Source organism: Apodemus sylvaticus, chromosome 16, assembly GCF_947179515.1.
Source record: "Apodemus sylvaticus chromosome 16, mApoSyl1.1, whole genome shotgun sequence".
In the NCBI taxonomy this organism is placed as follows: domain Eukaryota; kingdom Metazoa; phylum Chordata; class Mammalia; order Rodentia; family Muridae; genus Apodemus; species Apodemus sylvaticus.
Genome location: NC_067487.1, coordinates 40,850,514 through 40,870,770, shown reverse-complemented (window position 1 = coordinate 40,870,770; position 20,257 = coordinate 40,850,514). Strand labels below are relative to the sequence as shown.

The window sequence follows — 20,257 nt, the reverse complement described above, 5'->3', positions numbered from 1 at the left end:
CACTCAAATTGGAATTAATGTATTTTTTTTCTTTTTTTCTCTTTTCTTTGGTGAGGGCACAAGAGTGGGAGGGTGGACCTGGGAAGAATGGGAAGCGAGTTTGATCAGGGTGCATTGCATGAAACTCCCAGAAAATTAAGAAAAACATTATGCTGAGAAAATTTTTTAAATGTCAAACAAAAATAAGTGACTGAGAAGTGACTGCTGCCCATACTCAGAGACATTTTAAAATGCCAGCAGCAGCATCTTCATCCTATTTTAAACTGAAATATTATACAATATTAATCAAGAGCATATATCATTTATTCATGCTTGCCCTCAATAAAACCACATTTTTCTTGTTGATTTACTTGAAGGCATGTTTCATTCACATGGTTAATAAAAAAAAGGTTAATGTGGACGTTTTGGCCCTATTTGAAATGATACTGTAAATAAAAGTTGGAAAAACATTAAGCACCCCCCCTTTTTTGTGTGTGTGTTTGTTTGTTTGTTTGTTTTTCAAGATAGGGTTTCTCTGTGTAGCCCTGGCTGTCCTGAAACTCACTCTGTAGACCAAGCTGGCTCTGAACTCAGAAATCCACCTACCTCTGCCTCCCAAGGGCTGGGATTAAAGGCGTGTGCCACCACCGCTGGGCTAAGCCCTCCTTAAATCACAGAGTTAAACTCAGAGTTCTGGAGATGGTTCAATGCAATAGCAAGGGCATCTATTTTTCCGTTTTTCGTTATTTACATTCATCTTTTACTTGGCATTAGCACCATCAGCCCTGACAAAAACAATTTACAGGTAATTACTGGAATTGTGCTGTGCAGCACAGCAGCCAGTAACTACATGTAACTCTGGAGCATTCTAAATGTGCCTGATTCCCGATGAGATATGCGTTGAGTGTAAAATACACATTAGACTTCAAGTAATTTTCAGAGAGAGAGAGAGAGAGAGAGAGAGAGAGAGAGAGAGAGAGAGAGAGAGAATACATGGCATTCACATTTAACATTAATTACACGTTGCAACGATACCATCTGAGCGTTTAGGAGTAAGGATATGAAAATTAATTTCACCTGCCTTTCATTTAAGGCGGCTTCTGCACATTGACAATTACTTAAGTGGTTTGCAATTTTTGCTCAGGACCTCTTTTATTGGACCGCAATGGTAGAAGATGCATAGGAGGAGAAGCGGACGTGTAATCAAAGGTAGTGTAATTTCCTAGGAAGTTCCTGGAGGGCAGGACAGCAGGGCGGCGGAGGAGGCTTGGTGGACGTGACCTAGTGTGGGTGATAACACCTAGCGGGAACTGGCCGGCGGGCGCGGTAAGCGTTCTGTTTGCACTCCCTTCCTCCGCAGTGGTCAGGGCTAGGTCCTGGGCCCGCTTCGCCGCCAGGCCTCGGGGTTCGGCCGGAGCGCAATACTGGAGCACACCTGCGCGCCCACTGTGGTGCGAGTCGGCGAACCCTGGCGCTGCGCCCACGCCCCCTCCCCCCGGATTATTTTCTTGCCACCAACCGTCAGTCTCGCACTTTTCTCCAGAGGAACCAGCGAGCTGGTCGGAGTTGCCCGGTAAGCGTCCCCCGGACTGTCCCTCAACCTGACCCCGAGAGCCCAGACCACCGAACGCGGCCGTCAGCGGAGCCGCCTGCTGGCCCGGACGCCGCTCGCCCAAGCGGCGGGGTGAAGCCGCGGCTGCCCGCCCGCCCGCCGGCCCGCCAGCCAGGCAACCAGCCATCCGCGAACGCGAGCGGCCGTCGCCAGCCGGCGGGAGGGCAGCCGCGCCCGGGGCCTCCGGGCCGCGGGGGGCCGCTGTGACCCGCCTCGGCCCCACTGCGCCGCGGGCGGGCTAGCGGGCGGGCGGGCGGGGGAAGTGGGGCTTAAGGGAGAGCGTCCGCAAGCCGAAAGGAGCCGGGGAGGCGGGCGCTGTGCTGCGGCGCGTCGGCGGGGGCCCGGAGCGCGGACGACCGAGCTGGGCCCGCCGGCCTCCTCCATGAGGCCTGAGTGAGGCTCCAGCAGTGCCAGGCGGCCCGCGGCGCCTCCTGCGCGTCCTATTCGGAGCAGCGGCGGCGGCCCCCCGTTGGAGAGCAAGGAGCATGTCGGACAGTTTCGATCGGGCTCCAGGTGCTGGTCGGGGCCGGAGCCGGGGCCTGGGCCGCGGAGGGGGCGGGCCTGAGGGCGGCGGGTTCCCGAACGGAGCGGGGCCTGCGGAGCGGTCGCAGCACCAGCCGCCGCCGCCGCCGCCGCAGCCCAAAGCCCCGGGTTTCCTGCAGCCGCCGCCGCTGCGCCAGCCCAGGACCGCCCCGCCGCCAGGGGCCCAGAGCGAGGCCCCCGCCGGCTCCGCGCGGCCTCCCCGGCCTGGGGCGCTCCCAGGTACGGAGCAGCTCGAGGGGCCCCGGTGCTCCTGGGCCAGCTTTCCCCCGCGGGCCTTCGCGCACGCCGAGCCCCGGCGCGCCGAATCCGCCCCCCGGTTCTCCGAAAGCATTCCCCGAGGGGCCGGCTCGGCACGGGGTAGGGACTAGCCAGGAACTGGGTTTGGAAGGAGGTGGTGGCTGGAATCCTTTGTGCGCTCCGGCTGGGGGAGGGGCTGGGGCCCGGTGCACGGTCTAGCGTCCCGGGAGGAAGTCAGAATCGCCTACCTCTCCCTAGTGAACCCGGGCCCCAGGCGAGCATCCACTTCTTAACCAACTCCTCACAGGAGAGGGAAGGGGTGGGAAAAGCCCTCGAACCTTCGTTTTGGAGGCAGGTACGTGCACTCACGGGCCAAAGCAAGGCTATTGTTCCGTTTTGCAAGCTCTTTGTACGGCTCGTAACGAGCTTATGGTTTTTGTATTTAACTCCTAAAATCCGGAAGTTCTCAGAAGGTTTCTAAATCTGTAGTAAGTTGCTATATACAAAGGAATGAATATATCTAGCACTGCTTTTTTTTTTTCTTCTGCCTTTTTCTCTCTCAGAACTACCGAGGCCCCAGAGAGCTCCACCTAGTTCACAGGAGAAAATCCCACAGCAGAACTCGGAGTCAGCAATGGCTAAGCCCCAGGTGGTTGTGGCTCCTGTGTTAATGTCTAAGCTGTCTGCGAACGCCCCCGAATTCTACCCATCAGGTTATTCTTCTAATTATACAGTGAGTACTTTTTCTTTTTCAAACCTCCTACAACTCTTGCGCTAAAAACTATTGGAATAAAGTGGTTATTCTTTTCACTAGAGTATGCTGGCTGCTTTCTGTACTACACACAGAAATATCTTATTCAGCGAAGTCATGATTCAGGAATATAATTTGCAGTTATGTGCGAGGTATTGGAATGTAAGCTTGTGTGAATAGGAATTCTTCTCTGCGGCTCGTTTAGGAATTCTTCTCTGCGGCTCGTTTCACTGATGTGTTCCTAGTACTTAGGAAGAATACAGAAAATAACAAACCTGGTATGAAAAGCTCTTTGTCAAACATGTTTTCAATTTGTAAAACTAAAATCCACCTCTGAACCTTGTAGCTAACTTATACAGTGAGCAGCCAAGAAAGCTTCCTTTGATTTTAGTCATGTTGCAGACTGTAAATACGAAGTATCATGAATATTGAATGTTTGTCCGTTATGTTAAAACAGTGTTTTCATTTCCATTACATGTCCTATGCAGAAATATTGGAAACGTGTTTTGGAGGATTGGGTTTCGTTTTTGTTGTTGTTGTTGTTGTTGTCATTTTGTTTGGATTGGGGCAGGCAGGGCAGTTGTCATTCGTCAGCCCTCCAAACCTGGGGTTACAGGCATAACTTCACTGTGCTTAATATGGAAGCAGTTTTGGCAAAGTGTTTACATAAGTATAATGTACATAGGTATAAAGAACTTTCCACACTTTAAATCTTTGTCAGTAATGCAGCAAATCTTAATTGGTCCTAGATTTCATATTAGTAGGGAGCATAACCGCGTGGTTGAAATGTATAGGAAGAAATTCCTTGTGCTTGCAAAACTCAGGAGGCAGTGCCTAGAGATTAACATTAGAAAGGGGAAGGAATAATAGTGGTGAATTGAAAAGCTGATTGGTAATAATACCTTAGCTCCAAGTCTCTCTCACTCTCTGTTTACTGGATAACACAGTATGAACAAGGCAGCTCAAAGTTATCCCTGAAGACAACTGACAGCCAAATAGAAAAGTATCAACATCCGCTAAGCCTTATTCATCCCCGGAACTATCATTCATGCCCAGGGTAACCCTGAGCTTTGCTTGGTTCTGTTTTGTTAGATAGTTTTGATGCGTATTCCGAACTATCCTTGAACATGATGCTCTCCACCTCAGCCTCGCCGGTGCTGGCATGTTCCTAGTATTTGGGTGAGGACTGGCTCACCATTTGGACATACAAAGTAATTTTTCAAAGCTTACATAAAGTTTTTTAGATTGTTGTTCTAACTCTACATCTAAATTTATATTGTAACATAATATTTGAGGTAACTTATTCACATCTCTTGCCTGTATTAAGGTTCTGTTCATTTCTCAATGGATAACTTCTACTTTGGGGCTATTATACTGTCTCTGTCTGTGTCCTGACAGATATATATGCCTTTATTTCTGCTTGGTATGTAAAAGAAGAATTACAGTAGCCAACCTTAATAGAACCAGCCATCGCCTCTAAGACCTTCTCAGTTACATCCTCATAGTGTCTGATTTGCAACTTGCTGTTTTCTAGTCAGCACTTGGTATTTTCTGTTTAGCCATTGCAGTGGTTGTGGTTTCTTAAAATTAATGACTGCATACTTTTGGAATCTGTTTTTTGTTCTCTGTATGTTTGATCAGTGTGGAGACTCTGCATTTTGTAGAAATAGAGACTCCATTTGTCTTTTAGCTTCGGGATTAGACAGAAAACACTAAGAATGGGGCAGAAAGAAAGGTGGATTTGGTGAAGAAAGCCATTGTCATGAAAAGTAAATAAGAGCTTGGCACGATGTCAGAGTTGTATTTGGCTCAGAAAGGGAAGGATCCATTAAAGGGCTTGAGTAGTTGAATAAACTCTTAAGAATATTTACTTTTTAGCAGCCAAAACCAGTTACCCACTTATTTTCCTTCCTGTTGCCATGGGCTATTTTATCATGGGAGCAATACAGTTTTTTTCCCCTTTTCAAAGTCCTGAGTAAATTTCAAATTATAAGGACATTGCTTGTGGGTTTGTGCGGGTGAGTACATTTGTCTGAGCAGGCCAGAGGGGTCAGATCTCTTTGGAGCTGATGAATGGCCAATGTGGATGCTAGGAAAGGAACTGGGTCTTCTGCAGGAGTGGCACATGCTCTTTTTTTTTTCCTCCTTAATGACTTATTTTTATGTGTGTTAGTTTTTCTCCTGCATGTATGTTTGTGTGAAGGTGGTGGATCTTCTGGAACTGAAATTATATATGACAACTGTGATCCACCATGTGGGTGTTGGAAATTGAACCCCAGTCTCAGGAAGAGCAGCCAGTACTCTTAACCACTGAGCAATCCCTTGAATCCTGTGTTATATGCTCTTAACCACCAAACCATCTTCTCTACCCCTCCACCACTTCCTTTGAATCAGTATTGTATTTTAAGAATTCTTTGGTATATTTATTAGTGCAACAATTTCTCTATTCATTGTACCAAAAAAAATTATGATCTAGAAGCTTCTTTGGCCCTGTCTGACCTTTTGTTTTCAAGATTGTTTTAAGTAGTTGCCAACATTTAAATTGGATATTGAAAAGTCTATATTCCCTAGTTTCTGTTCAATGATAAGAAATAGCCATAGTAGACTGGAATTCTGAAAGCAAACTTGGTTGAAACATACTGGGAGCATACTTCACAGTTTCTTCCCTGAATGACTTCCTGCACTGTAATTATCCTGAATTTCATGGATAAATGCTTGAGCTTGCTACTATGCTCCAGTACATTTTCTCAACCTTATTAGTTTACACTAGTGTTTACTCATAGTCCTGGTTAAATAATTTTCAGTCCATTCAGAACAGAACAAGAGAATCCTCATTTGTCCCAGCTTTCAAGTTGTGTGCAGTTTTTCTTTGTATAAATTCCCCCTCTCTGCATTTAATTAGCCTCCTTAGTCTGCCCCCCAAAACCAGTCATGATCTAACTCTTAACAGCCACCACCATCCCTTCCTCAGTCCTTTGCTTTAGCTACTGACTTTCTTCCTCAAAAGTATCAAGCCAAGTCCCTCCCTCTTTGGAGCCAGCATTCTGAATCTGCCACTGCATAGGATATCTTTCCACCAATTGCTGACGAGTTGGTTTTGCATGTTTTGTCAGTTCAGGTGTTCCTACTTTAATTTCTTAATACTCTTATTTTATATATATGGATGTTTTGTGAACAAGTAGTATATGTGGACTGCATGCATGCCTAGTGCCTGCAGAAGTCAGAAGGCGGCACTGGATCTCCTAGAACAATAGTTAAACAGGTGGTTATGAGCTACTGTGTGGATGCTGGAAAGTAAACCAACATCCTCTACGACAGCAACAAGTGCTCTTTACCACTAAGCTTTGTCTACCAACTCCTAGATATTATCTCTCAAGACTGTCTGGCCATGCTTTCCACAATTACTTCCACATCTGAATGCACCTTGTGGTCATGGGATTATGAGAAGAGAACTTTAATTTTGCTTGCTGTACACTGCAGATATTGTATCATAGAAGTACTTTGAGCACCTATATAGTTTGTCACTTAGCAGGCACTCAGCATGCAGTTTGATTTGAGATTCAGTCTTACTGTGTAGTCTAAACTGACATGGAATTACTAATCAATCTAGTGCTGGAGTTACTGGTATATCTCTTTTTTGTTTTTAATGTATGTGAGTACACTGTCACTGTCTTCTGACACACCAGAAGAGGGCATCAGATCCCATTACAGATGGTCATCAGCCACCATGTGGTTGCTGGGAATTGGGCTCAGGACCTCTGGAAGAGCAGTCGGTGCTCTTAACCACTGAGCCATCTCTCCAGCTCCTGATGTGTCTCTTGAAAGGCTGTGTCTTATCAGAAAGAATAGTCCCATCACAGGAAAGTTTGACCTTGTGTGCTATTTTTTGTACTCACTGACTCTGGAACTTACAGTCCTTCATAAACTACTTCTCTGTTTTGCTTATTTCTAATTTGAATTACTTTGGAAAAGGATAAATCTCTTCAAGCAAGGTATGTATTTGAGCATAACAAGATAAACTTTAGCATGCTTTGGATTAGTATTCCATGTGATGAGAGCAAGAAGGATGTTATTCTAGCCTGCTGTAATTTTGCATAATTCTATCAAGACTCCAGGCATTAATTACAATGTTAGCAATTACTAAAAATGTAATATTTCAATGGGAAAATAGTATTTTAAAACTGCTGCTATTATCCAGATTGGTTAGAAATTGCATAAAGTAGCCAGAAAGTCTCCTGCCACATACATTATAATATAATTTTATACTTAAACATTTAAATATGTTTCTCCTTCCTTGGATATCAACAAATAATGACATAGCATACTAATTTTGGGGATATTTTTCTCTTTCGATATAGATATTGTCTTAAACACATATGAGGATATACAGAATAGAATAGTAAATGTTCCTGGGTTGGCAATAGGTTTTTGTTTTTTTTTTTTTTAAGATTTATTTATTTATTATAAGTACACTGTAGCTGTCTTCAGACACACCAGAAGAGGGCATCAGATCCCATTACAGATGGTCGTGAGCCACCATGTGGTTGCTGGGAATTGAACTCAGGACCTCTGGAAGAGCAGTCAGTGCTCTTAACTGCTGAGCCATCTCTCCAGTCCTATAAATAGGTTTTATTTTATCTGTAACTAAATTCCTTCTTTTTATATAGCTTATTATAGTGAGGTTACTTTAAGCTTTCTCTGTTATATGGGAAAGTCTGACAGGATTGAAAAGACAATTCTTAGTCTTAATGGAGCACCTTTTTAAAACACTTAGGGTAGGCAAGGGAGAGGAATAGCTGAGTGTGCTTAAAGTTTCTGTTCTTTAAAGTTATGCAGGATCCCTAAACAAAACTCACTGCTAGAGACAACCTCAGCTTAAAGCCACTGCATGCTTGTTTGACTAGTTATATGAATTAAATTGTTTCATTCTGTTTTTGTTTTAATTTTTGAATTGTAGGAATCCTATGAGGATGGTTGTGAGGATTATCCCACTCTATCAGAATACGTTCAGGATTTTCTGAATCATCTTACAGAACAGCCTGGCAGTTTTGAAACAGAAATTGAACAGTTTGCAGAAACCCTGAATGGATGGGTCACAACAGACGATGCTTTGCAAGAACTTGTGGAACTTATCTACGAACAGGTAGGTAGGCTCATAGCTGGAGTTGGCCTGGTAGTTTCCCTGGAGCCCAAGATGTGAATATTCTTTGAAGGAGACTAGGTTACTGTCAGTTTCATTTATACTCATTAATGCTTTATGGTTAATAGGAGCTTTGAAGTTTGCCTATAATTCGAATAGTTAAAGATCCTAGGCTAGAGCCAGGCTAGACCATCAATTGGCGTGTATAGTCACAGTCTATAGAAGCAGTATTTACGGCTTAGCCAGTGCTCTGTACACACGATTAGTAGTACAGAAAGGAGTTTAGGCTCTGACAAGGAAATCTACACAAGAATTCCACATCCACCATCCTTATGCTCCCATTTTATAGCATCTGAAACTAACACACACAGAACAGTTGTAGGGGTTCCCCTCTGTGTTTAATTATGTAGGATTATTGGAGAAGAGGAGAGAAAAGTTGAGATTTTTTTTGCCTCACAAATGAGTTCTCTTTAAAAAGCCAAAGTGGTATTGAGAATTGAGTTCTCCGGTGAGTACAGGGCCCAGAATGCAGTCCTCAGCACTGAGATCGATAAATAAAAATAAGCCAGACTGCAAAATAGTCAAAACATTAAGTCTCAAACGTTTCTTCTTGTCTTAATTTATGTATTCATATGCTTTTGAGAGGTCTCACTCTGTATTTCAGGTTGGCTTGGAACTCACTGTCTATCCCAGACTGGCCTCAAACTAATGGAAATTCTGCTTCCGTTTTCCAGGCTGTAGGATTTGACCTTTCCCACTCTTAGGTTTCATTTCTTTTTCTTTTCTTTTCTTTTCTTTTCTTTTCTTTTCTTTTCTTTTTTTTTTTTTTTGTTTCTGTTTTTGTTTTTGTTTTGTTTTTGTTTTTTTTGAGACAGGGTTTCTCTGTAGCCCTGGCTGTCCTGGAACTTACTCTGTAGTCAGGGGCTGGCCTTGAACTCAGAAATCCACCTGTCTCTCTGCCTCCCAAGTGCTGGGATTAAAGGTGTGCGCCACCACTGCCCACATATCTGCATTCCTTAAAGACTTGACCTGTCTCTGTCATACAATATTTAGCTTCTATCATCACATAATGAGTATAATACCATTATAAGGGTTCAAACTGTATTAGACAGTGCTTTTTTTCCCCTAAAAACTATATTTTAAGAATTGCCTTCAGTACAATTTTAAAAGTTAAGGAACTTTCTTTTTTACCATTTCCAAAGAATTAGCATGTATAGAAGACCATACATTACAAAGATAATATACAAGGCATCACTCTTACTTCTAAGAGGTGTAGTGTCACCCTTAGTATCAAGATTAATAAGGCTCTTTTAATCATTCAAGTATATAGCTTAATTCTGCCACATAAGACCAAAGAGATAAATAGTGGAAGAAATAAGTCTTGGGGCTGGAGAGATGGCTCATCTGTAATGGGATCTGATGCCCTCTTCTGGTATGTCTGAAGACAACTACAGTATACTCTGTGTGTATGTATAACGCACACATACGTATATACATACATGCATATATATATATATACACACACACATACATACATACATACAGTGTGTGTGTGTGTGCAACAAATCTTTTTAAAAAAATGTCTTCTTGACTAACAATTCTGATTGGATGTCCAGATTTTACACTTGAGATGATAGAAAGTTTTGCATTCCCAAACACTAAAGTTCTTAGCCAATAATGGGAAAAGCAGTTTAGATTTCTTTGGATTTCTATAAGGAGAAATCAGTGTTGTTGTTTGTTTCCTGAAATGAAACAAATATGAACAACAACAACAAAAGAACAGTTTGAAGCAAAGTATAATTATAAAGCATTTGCTATGTGTCTTAACAATGCTGCGCATTCTACAGTAATGTAGCTCAGTGCGGAAAGTGTTACTCCTCTGTATTCTTAACACATCCGGAACAGAGAGGCTTAAGTGACTCGGTGTGTTGTAGGGTCCGGAAGAGCCCATCTATGGTTGATTACCTTGGTAACCTTAGTCAGGCTCTTAACCTCCCAGTGTGTGTTTTCCTAGCTCCCATGAGGTGGTAAACTGTGTCATCTGCTGTTCTCTAAAATCTGCAACTGAAGTCAGATTTCTTAGGTGCTGTTTTTACTATATCACATTCTCTTCCAGATGTAGTATATTCTGGTGTTTTGTTTTTTCATTCTCTTTTTTAAGTAAGTGGCTTAGTTGTTTTTCTTTTTATTCAAGTGTTTTGAGATGTCATGCCAGGTACTGTTAATCACTGTCGTGTGTGTCAGACTGAAGCTCGGGGGTTTTAGTAGTGGCCAGCTTCAGACAAAGCAGAAGACTTGGCTGTCTTATGGACTTGCTAGGTCCCAAAGTGTTGTGCTCTTACCTTGAGAAGAAATACTGATCAATACTTTGGTTTCTTTTTTTTTGTCTTTTATAATTGTTACCAAGCAGCTATCTACATGTATTTTCAGCAAAAATGGATTAACATCAAGACATTTTCTAACTGTTTTCTGGTAACCTCAGGTAAATGAGGAATCAGAGAAGTTGCCTTAAACATTGTTCTTTGTACTGTGGTTCTTAGTGTATAAGGCTAGGTGGGAAGAATTAATTTCCTTATGCCTAACAAAAGCCTTTTTTATATACTATATAGTTAATTTTGGTAGCCAAAATGCTTTCCTCCATAAAATATTGCTAAGTGTTTGAATTGATGATAATGTATTTGTGTCATACAAAATTTTTCTTTTTAAAAGGCTACGTCTATCCCAAATTTCTCTTACATGGGAGCTCGCCTGTGTAATTACCTGTCCCATCATCTGACAACTAGCCCACAGAGTGGCAACTTCCGCCAATTGCTACTTCAAAGGTCAGTGTGAACATAACTTACACATCATAGGATTTGGCCATTGGTATTTTCTAAAGACCTTATGATACAGAGAGTTCCTTATACAGGGGAAGGAATGAATATAGGCAAGCCAGACTGATTTCTAAAATATTTAAACCTTACCAACAGACATGTCATTTTTTCCTCTAATAGCCTTTGCTTTTGGTTTTGGATTTAGGAATGTATCTCCCAGAATCATCAAAATGATTACTGATGTGTTCATAGGTACTTCCCGTAGTTTTGGTTTGAGAATTTAAGTTAGATAAAAATGAGTAATTTGTTTTTTCTTGATTGATTGAGCTTTGAATCTGCACTATTCGTTATGTTCCATCTGTCACTTGTTCTTGTCTTTCTAATTGCTATATAATCGCTATTATAAGAGCTCTAAAATTTTAATTATCTGGTCTAAATAGTTCTTGCTTCTTGTGAAAACTTCTTTGCCATACACCTTGTTATAGTGTAGGATTCGTGCTTGAATTACACAAAGTGTTGGTATTTATTACATACTTAAGAGGTGGCATTGATTATGAAGTACAAAGGAAAACTAATTTTCTTCCTCTTTTGGTTTTTTGGATTTGGTTTTTTCCGAGACAAGGTTTCTCTGTATAGCCCTGGCTGTCTTAGAACTCACTCTGTAAACCAGGCTGGCCTCAAACTCAGAAATCCGCCTGCCTCTGCCTTCCAGAGTGCTGGGATTACAGGCGTGCACCACCACCGCCTGGTGAAAACTAATTTTCTTAAAGTGAGTGTGGTAACTCATACCTGAGCTAGGATTGCTTTTAAGTTCAAGGCTAGCCTGAGATACAGACTAAATTACACTCTAGCCTAGGCTGCAGAGTGACATCTCCTTCCTCAAAAAAATATAAAACAGAGCTGGAGAGATGACTCAGCGGTTAAGAGCACTGACTGCTCTTCTGAAGGTTCCATGAGTTCAAATCCCAGCAACCACATGGTGGCTCACATCCATCCATAATGAGATCTGATAGCCTCGTCTAAAGACAGCTACAGTGTACTTACATATAATAATAAATAAATCTTAGAAATATATGTAAAACTGATTTTAAAAAAATTCTCATCATTTTGAGTGATCCTTAGCAATAAGATCATTTTCATGTTTAATAAGTTTGTTCTCAGGACTGGAGACATGTGGCTCAGCAGGTAAGAGCACTGACTGCTCTTCCTAAGGTCCTGAGTTAATTCCCAGCAACCACACAGTAGCTTTCGACCATCTGTAATGGGATCCAAAGCCCTCTTTAGTGTATCTGAAGAGAGAGACAGTGTACTCACATACATTAAATAAATCTTTTTTCCAAAAAGTTTATTATCAGCCGGGCAGTGGTGGCATACGCCTGTAATCCCAGCACTCTGGGAGGCAGAGGCAGGCGGATTTCTGAGTTCAAGGCCAGCCTGGTCTACAGAGTAAGTTCCAGGACAGCCAGGGCTTATACAGAGAAACCCTGTCTCCAAAAAACAAAAAAATAAGTTTATTATCACCTCTTCCCTAATTCTTTAAATATCTAATGGATATTTTTATATATCTTTAAATATCTAATGAAAGGTTAGAGATACAGTTCAGGACTAGAGTGCAAAGTCCTGAGTTCAGTTTCTACTAGACATGCCTGCATGTGTGTGCACACACATGCAACATAGCAAAATAATAATAATGATAGTTGTAATTGTAATGGTTATAAAATATTTCTCAATAAGAATTCTAAAGATAGAACCCACTTACATGGAAAAGGAAACCTAGACAAAGAACTGCAGACAACAAAAGGGATTCTGAGAGTGGGAAAAAAATCTTCCCTATTGTCTCAGGGTTTCTGTTGTTGTGATGAAACACAATGGCTAAAGCAACTTGAGGAGGAAAGGGTTTATTTGGCTTATGCTTTCACATCAGTTTTCAGCATCAAAGCAAGTCAGGACAGGAACTCAGAATAGGGCAGGAACCTGGAGGCAGGAGCTGATGCAGAGACCATGGGGATGTGGTGCTCATCCTGGCTTACTGAGCAAGCTTATTTATGGAATGCAGGAGAGACCTACCTCCCTGGGGGATGGCACCACCCACAATGGGCTGAGCCCTCCCATATCAATGACTAATTAAGAAATGCCCTACAGCTGGATCTTATGGAGGCATTTCCTCAATTGTGGCTCCCTTCTTTCAGATAACTCTAGCATATGTCAAGTCGACATAAAACTATCTAGCACACCTAGGGAAGAGCCCATTGGTTATAATACCAAGTAGTCAGCCCTGATACATATACATACAAGTAACATTATGTGGGCTGAGCAAAATACACATACACACATATACATAGGTAACAATTAAAAATTAAGAGGCTAGAGATCATATATTTGAAGGGGAAAATGGTTCATGAGAGGAGAAAAGAAGGGAGAAATAAATGATATAATTATATTTTAATTTTAGAAAATTTTAAAGTTAAGCCATTGATAAAGGTAGTACTTCAAATACACTTGTAAAAGATTGTGCAAGCAGTTCAAGTGGATAGTCATTTATAGAAATAGGAAAAGGAGAGATGGGTTCTTATCCTATACCAGGTTAGTACATCAGACTAAAAGAGACAGCTAGGGAGCCAGGTGTGGTGGCACACGCCTGTAATCCCAGCACTTGGGAGGCAGAGGCAGGCGGATTTCTGAGTTCGAGGCCAGCCTGGTCTACAGACTGAGTTCCAGAACAGCCAGGGCTCTACAGAGAATCCCTGTCTTGAAAAACCAAAAGAAAAAAAAAAAAAGAAAAAAAGACAGCTATGGAAAGTATTTAACAAGTAAACAAATCTTGGGTTGTCAAAGCTATTTTAAGCAAACTTAGATTTAGAGAATTAGTTAAATATAAACTACATTTGGGGAAAGTCAAAATTCATATAAAGTAAAATTGGAAATTTTACACATAACAGTGAGCTCTCTTTGAGCATTAGTAAAAGAGATCTCTAGGAATGAATAAGAAAAAGCCTAATGATTGGAGAGATGGCTCAGCAGTTAAGAGTGTCTGACTGCTCTTCCCGAGGACCTGGGTTTGATTCCCAGCACCACATGGCAGCTCCCAGCCATCTGTGACTCCAGTCCTGGCACTCCTGGCACTCTTCTTCTGTTAGCAGTACATGTACATGGTTTTAGGCAAAACATCCATACACATAAAATAGTAAAAAAAAAAAATGGAAAAAAATTCTAATAGCTCTGGATAAATACAGTTCGGAAAAATAAAATTGCTAAAGTTACATAATTTTTTTAAAACTACTGTAATTAAGCACAAACTGTTGTATCTGGACAGAGATGTGAGATAGAAGCAGGGTATGTATAATACCAGAAAGGCCACCTTCATAAACTTCTCTTTGGGATTTCTTTCCAGTTGTGCGCTCCTACAGTACTGTAACACTATCAAAGACACTGATTTGAAAAAGTGCTAATAATATGAATGGGAAACAGCACAATTTTACCCTTGAAAGGATATGCCTTAGTAGTTTGAAAAGGACAGAGTGAAGTTGCAGTGGTATTGCGGGGAAATCTGGTCTTTGTTCTTTCACCTTTGTGAAATAAGCACAGGTTCTGAACGATCGCTGAAAATAGTTAGCTTTTAGAGACTTAGGGTCTTTACCTGGGAAATCACCCATGTATGGCAGTAAGGGTTTACTTGGGCACATACACTGTGTCTTAATATCTCATGGTCTTAGAGATTTATAAAAGAAAAAAAAATCTCTTATCAAAATTTAACCACAAAATTGTAACAGGAGAGAAAGCAGAAAGCAGTTTATATAGTTGAACTGCCATTGGTTTACTTAGGTCACTAAAAGCCCTTTCTTTGTGTATCTTCTGATGAGAAATTCCTTTAATATATTTGAGAAGGTAACAACTCTTAACTGCATTCGACTCAAAAGACAGTGTTCATTAGGCTATAACTTGTGTTAATTAGAATTGTAAGTTTCTTGTTATTTGAACACTGCCCAGTAAGTGTTTGGGATATAGAGGGTTTGTCTAAAGGAAGAAAGTCAAAAAAAAAAAAAAAAAAAAAAAGTAACTATCATAAGCTGGCTATTTAGAAAACCTTCAGTGTACAAAAGCTCTTTAGCAAAGGACTCCTCCTTTGTCCTTTCTAAAACGAGAACTCTCAACATCAGTTTTATCAATCAAATTACTTCTGCAGGCATTTCTTACTACTTTATTGATTTTGAAAAGAAAAAAAAAAACCCACCAAAACGAAATGCTTTAAAAACATCCGTTTTAGTAATAGTAGCCAATACCATAATTCCCCTCTAGACTCCATGGTAGGTGGATTGAGCTCAGGCACTCTGCAACTGTGAGTATAATAAACTCCAAGGTTTCTGTTCATCACTACGTGTGGCAAGTAGACCAAGTTAGGGAAAAATGAAGCAAGAAAATCAATTATTTGACACCATCAGTCTCTATTATAAATAGAGACAAATTAATTGCTTTGGACTTGTGGTTTCAACTGGTGAGAGTCTGTTGGTTTATTTAGTATTTTTACCCTCAGTATAATCTGATACTGTATAATGGGAAATATAAGAGTAATAAATTTAGTTGGATGTGGTAGTGCAAAATCTAACCCCAGATACTGGGAAGGTGGAGCCAGGATGGTTGTCAGTTGAGGGCTCTATTTAGTGATATACTAAGTTCAAGGCCACCCTGGACAACTTAGCAAAAAACCTAAAATATTTAAAAAGGGCTGGGGAGACAGCTTACTGTTGCCTTGCCTCATGTACCCAAGGCCCAGATTCATTCTTCAGTGTCACAAAAAAGAAAAAGAAAAAAGAAAAAAAACCTTAACGATCCTTTAGCTGAACTAGATACACAGATACATACATTCTTATTTAAAAAAAAAAAAATAGAAAACACTTCATTCTTCCTTAGTAAAAAGACCCATTAGATATAAGTTTTTCTTCATGTTTTTAGTACTAGAGTGTTCTGAACCTTGTGAAGTCTTTATTATTGATATTGTAACAATCCAGTAGTTTATTGCATTTATTCCTGTCAATTTCTTAAAAATGCATCCTTGGGAGAGGTCAGGGAGTCACTGTGCTTGCCTTTATTGCTGTGAGTAAACAGACTGACACGCACCAGCTTTTTTTACTGTTGAAGAGACAAAACAATGTGAGATAATAGGAGGTGTGTCTGCATCAGGTGCCGGACGGAGTATGAAGCTAAAGACCACGCTGCAAAAGGGGATGAAGTGACCCGAAAACGATTTCATGCGTTTGTTCTGTTTCTGGGAGAACTGTATCTTAACCTGGAGGTGAGAGCATTTCTTATTAGGACTTCAGGCTCGAATGCATAAAATGCTTACAGGAAGGAATTCTGTTCATATTAACTTTGCAACATCAAAAATAGAATGGGGAAAAAGTAGTGCAGTGGTACCAGGTGGTAACTGCCTGCACTCCTGAGTTTTAGACTAGCCTGGGTTACATAGTGAGACCCTGCCAAAGTTCAAAGTGGAGGGAGACACACCACACAGCTTCTGTGCTGGTGTATTCTAACCATAAGAGGATAACTTTTAAAAGTCTTAAGTGTGCTCCCTTTTCAGTTTCATTTGTTTGTAAGATAAATAAGAACACCAATTTAAATGTGCCTTAAATTAAGTCATGTTAAGGGGGCTAGAAATACAGGCACTACTCTTGTGGAAGACTCCGAGCTACCATGTGGGTGGCTTTCAGCTGTATTATAGACTGGGAATTGAATATTCTTTTCAAGCCTCTGTGGGCACCACACACAATGCATATACATGCATGTAGGCAAAAACTCATGCACAGAAAAAAAAAATTTGTGTTTTATGAAATCATGTTAAAATGGTAGAGTTGTGCTTAGTCCTGCTGCGACTTACTGTGCTAGGGTAGGTTGGTACCCACGGTGGCAGGGGACCAGGGGGGACTTACCTTCTCAGAGGAAAAGGGGAGGGGGGAACTGGGAGGAGAAGAGGAGGGAGGGTGCAGTTGGGATGTAAAATAAATAAATAGGAAAAAAGAGAAAAGAATACCATTCAGGGTGTTAGTGATGCACACATTTAACTCCAGCACTCAGGAGGCAGAGACCGGTGGATCTCTATGAGTTCCAGGACACCCAGCGGTACACAGAAAAAACCTTGTCTTGAAAAACAAAAACAAATAAAAAAGTCACTTAGTATCTCCTGTGGAAATGATAAGGCTGCTAGTTCTATGGAGTGTGAGGGCAAAGCATTGGTCCTACACATAAATTTCTCTAGCAGGTGAAAGACTCTAATATAAAAAGGGGGTATTTTAATTTGTATAAAAAGCAAAATAGAATAATTTATTAAAATGTGGTACCTTGAGACTGGAAAAATAGCATAGAGGTTCAAAGCATTGACTGCTTTTCTGTTGGACCAGGGTTTGATTCCCAGCACCCAATTGGTGGCTTACAAATAGTCTGTTTGTCCAGTTCCATAAGATCCAACTCCCTCTTTCTGCCTTCCTAGAGCAGGAGGCATGTACATTGTATACAGAAATCCATTTGGGCAAAACACCCAAACACACACCAAAACTTAATTTTTTTAAAAAAATAGTGCCTAAATTACAGCATGTTTGTTGAAGCAGCATTATTGAAGTGGACTTATTTATGTTTTATGTGTGATTTGTGAAATTTTACCTGTAATTTGCAATTTTATTAGAAGTCTTAATTATGTAGAAACAATTGGGGTTTTTTTGTTTGTTTGTTTTTGTTTTTTTTTCGAGACAGGGTTTCTCTGTGTAGCCCTGGCCGTCCTGGAACTCACTCTGTAGACCAGGCTGGCCTCAAACTCAGAAATCTGCCTGCCTCTGCCTCCCAGAGTGCTGGGATTACAGGTGTGCGCCACCACTGCCCGGCAATTATAATTAATTTGATGACGTTACCTCATTGTATTCCTGTGACTTTTATATTTAACCCAAATACTTATTTTTGCAACCTTCGTAGGCTATTTTTATGTATCTATATCACATTTTAGTATAGTTGCTTTAATTGTCTGTTTTTTTCTCCTAAAGATTAAAGGAACAAATGGACAGGTTACACGAGCAGATATCCTTCAGGTTGGTCTTCGGGAACTTCTGAATGCTCTGTTCTCTAATCCTATGGATGACAACTTAATTTGTGCAGTAAAATTGCTAAAGGTTGGTTTTTTATTTTATTTTTTCTTTAATTTTTCTTTTATTTTTGTTAGCATTTATTGTGTAGTCAGAAGACAGCTTGAGGGTTTTTCTTTCTACCTTGTAGATTCTGAGGATTGAGCTCTGGCTGTAAGGTTTGGCTGCAAGTGCCTTTACCAGCTGAGCATCTCACCAGCTTATGCTCTTTAATTGTGACCTTACCCACTTGCTATGTAATTTAGAAGAAGGAAAGTATGTGTAGTACACAAAGTCAAGATTAAGTTTTTAAAGTTACTTAATTGTCATCTTACATTTGGCTTTCAAATTAAGTTTGAAACAATATAGTATAGTGTGTATAGAAGAATTTAATTTAGAAGGAAAAATTGAACTCTTTCAGTCCCAACCCATTTGTAAACTCCCTTCCCTGTCTATGTTTGTGTGTCCTTACAAAGACGTTCTTAGTCTATTTCAGCTTCTTTATTTTTTGACTCCCAAATATCTTAATCACTCCAGAGATTTAGCTCTGTATTGAGTAACTTCTTAGTATTCTGTTGTCCATTATTTTAATAAAAACTTGGGCTGTTTCTCATTTGGCTTATATAGATAGATAGATAGATAGATATAGATATAGATATAGATAGCATTGCCAGTAGTCTTTCATTACCTCTTTATAGATACTCTTTAAAGTTTTGAACAGATTCCACAGGCCAATGAGCATAGGTATTTTGTATCAACAGTTAACATCAAAGTTTGATGAGCTTCAGTATACACTCTCTAACAATGAATGAGTATACCTTTTTCATCTTCCAGGGGAAAATATGATCAGTTGGGGTTGTCATGAACAGTAATAATAATAAAAAAAAAAAACCCTCACTATAATTTGAAGTTATCTAATCAATAGTCAATTTAAGCATTCCTTCATGCTTATAAGCTATTTGATGTTTTTGTGAATGGCCTGTTTTTTATCCTTAATTTTTTTTAACCTTTACTCTGTGTGTGAGTGTGTTGTGTGTGTGTGTGTGTGTGTGTGTGTGTGTGTGTGTTGACAGGATATGTCTCTATGTAGATCTGGCTGTCCTGGAATAGCTCTGTAGCTGAGGCTAGCCTTCAAACTTACAGAGATCCGTCTGCCTCTTCACTGAAGTGTTGGGATTAAAAGTGTGTACCACCACAATCAGCTGTTGTTTTGGGGGGGAGAGTGTGTATTTCAATTTACAACTTTTAAGTCACACTCCACTGTTAAGTGAGATAGTCAAACTTAAATGGCCAGACTTAATAGGAAATGTTGGATAATAATTATGATGTGAAGCCTTATACATTTATTATCTAGTTAGTCAAAGAAAAGCATAGATGGTGTAGAAGTCTCTGATACGGACAGTAAGCGGAGAATAATTGGAAATACCAAACCATTAATTTTTTTTTTAAGTTCCAGCTTTTGCTAATTTATTTTTAAAATTTCTCCTTTACTGTATTCCTGGTTTTACTGACAGCTGTGCTTTTAGTTGACAGGGTCAGTTTTAGAAGATACTTGGAAGGAAAAGGGGAAAACTGATATGGAAGAAGTAATTCAGAGAATTGAAAATGTTGTCCTAGATGCAAACTGCAGCAGGTAAGAAAAGAAGCAAGTAGATCTTGGTCTTCTATTTTCTTAATGTTTTTTAAATCTTTGTACCTCAAAGAGTAGTTAAGGTTTATAGATCAATCCAGTATTTTGTCTAAGGTTTCTCACTTACTCTAGTAAATTTTGTTGAGTTATACTTAAAACTGAAAACTTAAGATTTTCTTTGTGGTAAGATATGAATTCATTGAGAAAGAAAATTACTAGATTTTAAAAATGGACCCAGTGTTTACCAGAGAACTCTACCATAAGTAATATAAGAGACCATTATAAGTCATGACCCATATAGTCAGTAAAATGGAATGGATCAAAGGTATTGTTTTGCTTGGCTTTTTTTTTTTTTTTAAGACAGGGTCTCACTGTATAGTCCTGGCTGTCCTTCTGTCCAAGTTGCTAAGTAGGCCAGACTGGCCTCACGCATACACAGATCTACC

General features: G+C 40.3%; 1 protein-coding gene across 4 annotated transcripts in view; it reads left to right on the top strand.

Annotated features, from left to right (window-relative positions):
- The first annotated feature begins 1,313 nt into the window (after positions 1-1,313).
- Positions 1,314-20,257, top strand: part of Paip1 (poly(A) binding protein interacting protein 1) — a 25,356-nt gene continuing 6,412 nt past the window's right edge. The window contains exons 1-7 of one of the 4 annotated variants that reach the window (XM_052159739.1): positions 1,314-1,552; positions 2,935-3,104; positions 8,080-8,265; positions 10,972-11,084; positions 16,254-16,365; positions 18,104-18,229; positions 19,708-19,814. In XM_052159739.1, coding sequence (XP_052015699.1) covers positions 3,006-3,104; positions 8,080-8,265; positions 10,972-11,084; positions 16,254-16,365; positions 18,104-18,229; positions 19,708-19,814 — 743 coding nt within the window. In that variant the 5' untranslated portion in view covers positions 1,314-1,552; positions 2,935-3,005. Of the gene's footprint in view, positions 1,553-1,983; positions 2,354-2,400; positions 2,492-2,934; positions 3,105-8,079; positions 8,266-10,971; positions 11,085-16,253; positions 16,366-18,103; positions 18,230-19,707; positions 19,815-20,257 lie in introns of those variants that run through there. The other 3 variants (XM_052159740.1, XM_052159737.1, XM_052159738.1) reach the window with 3 other exon arrangements.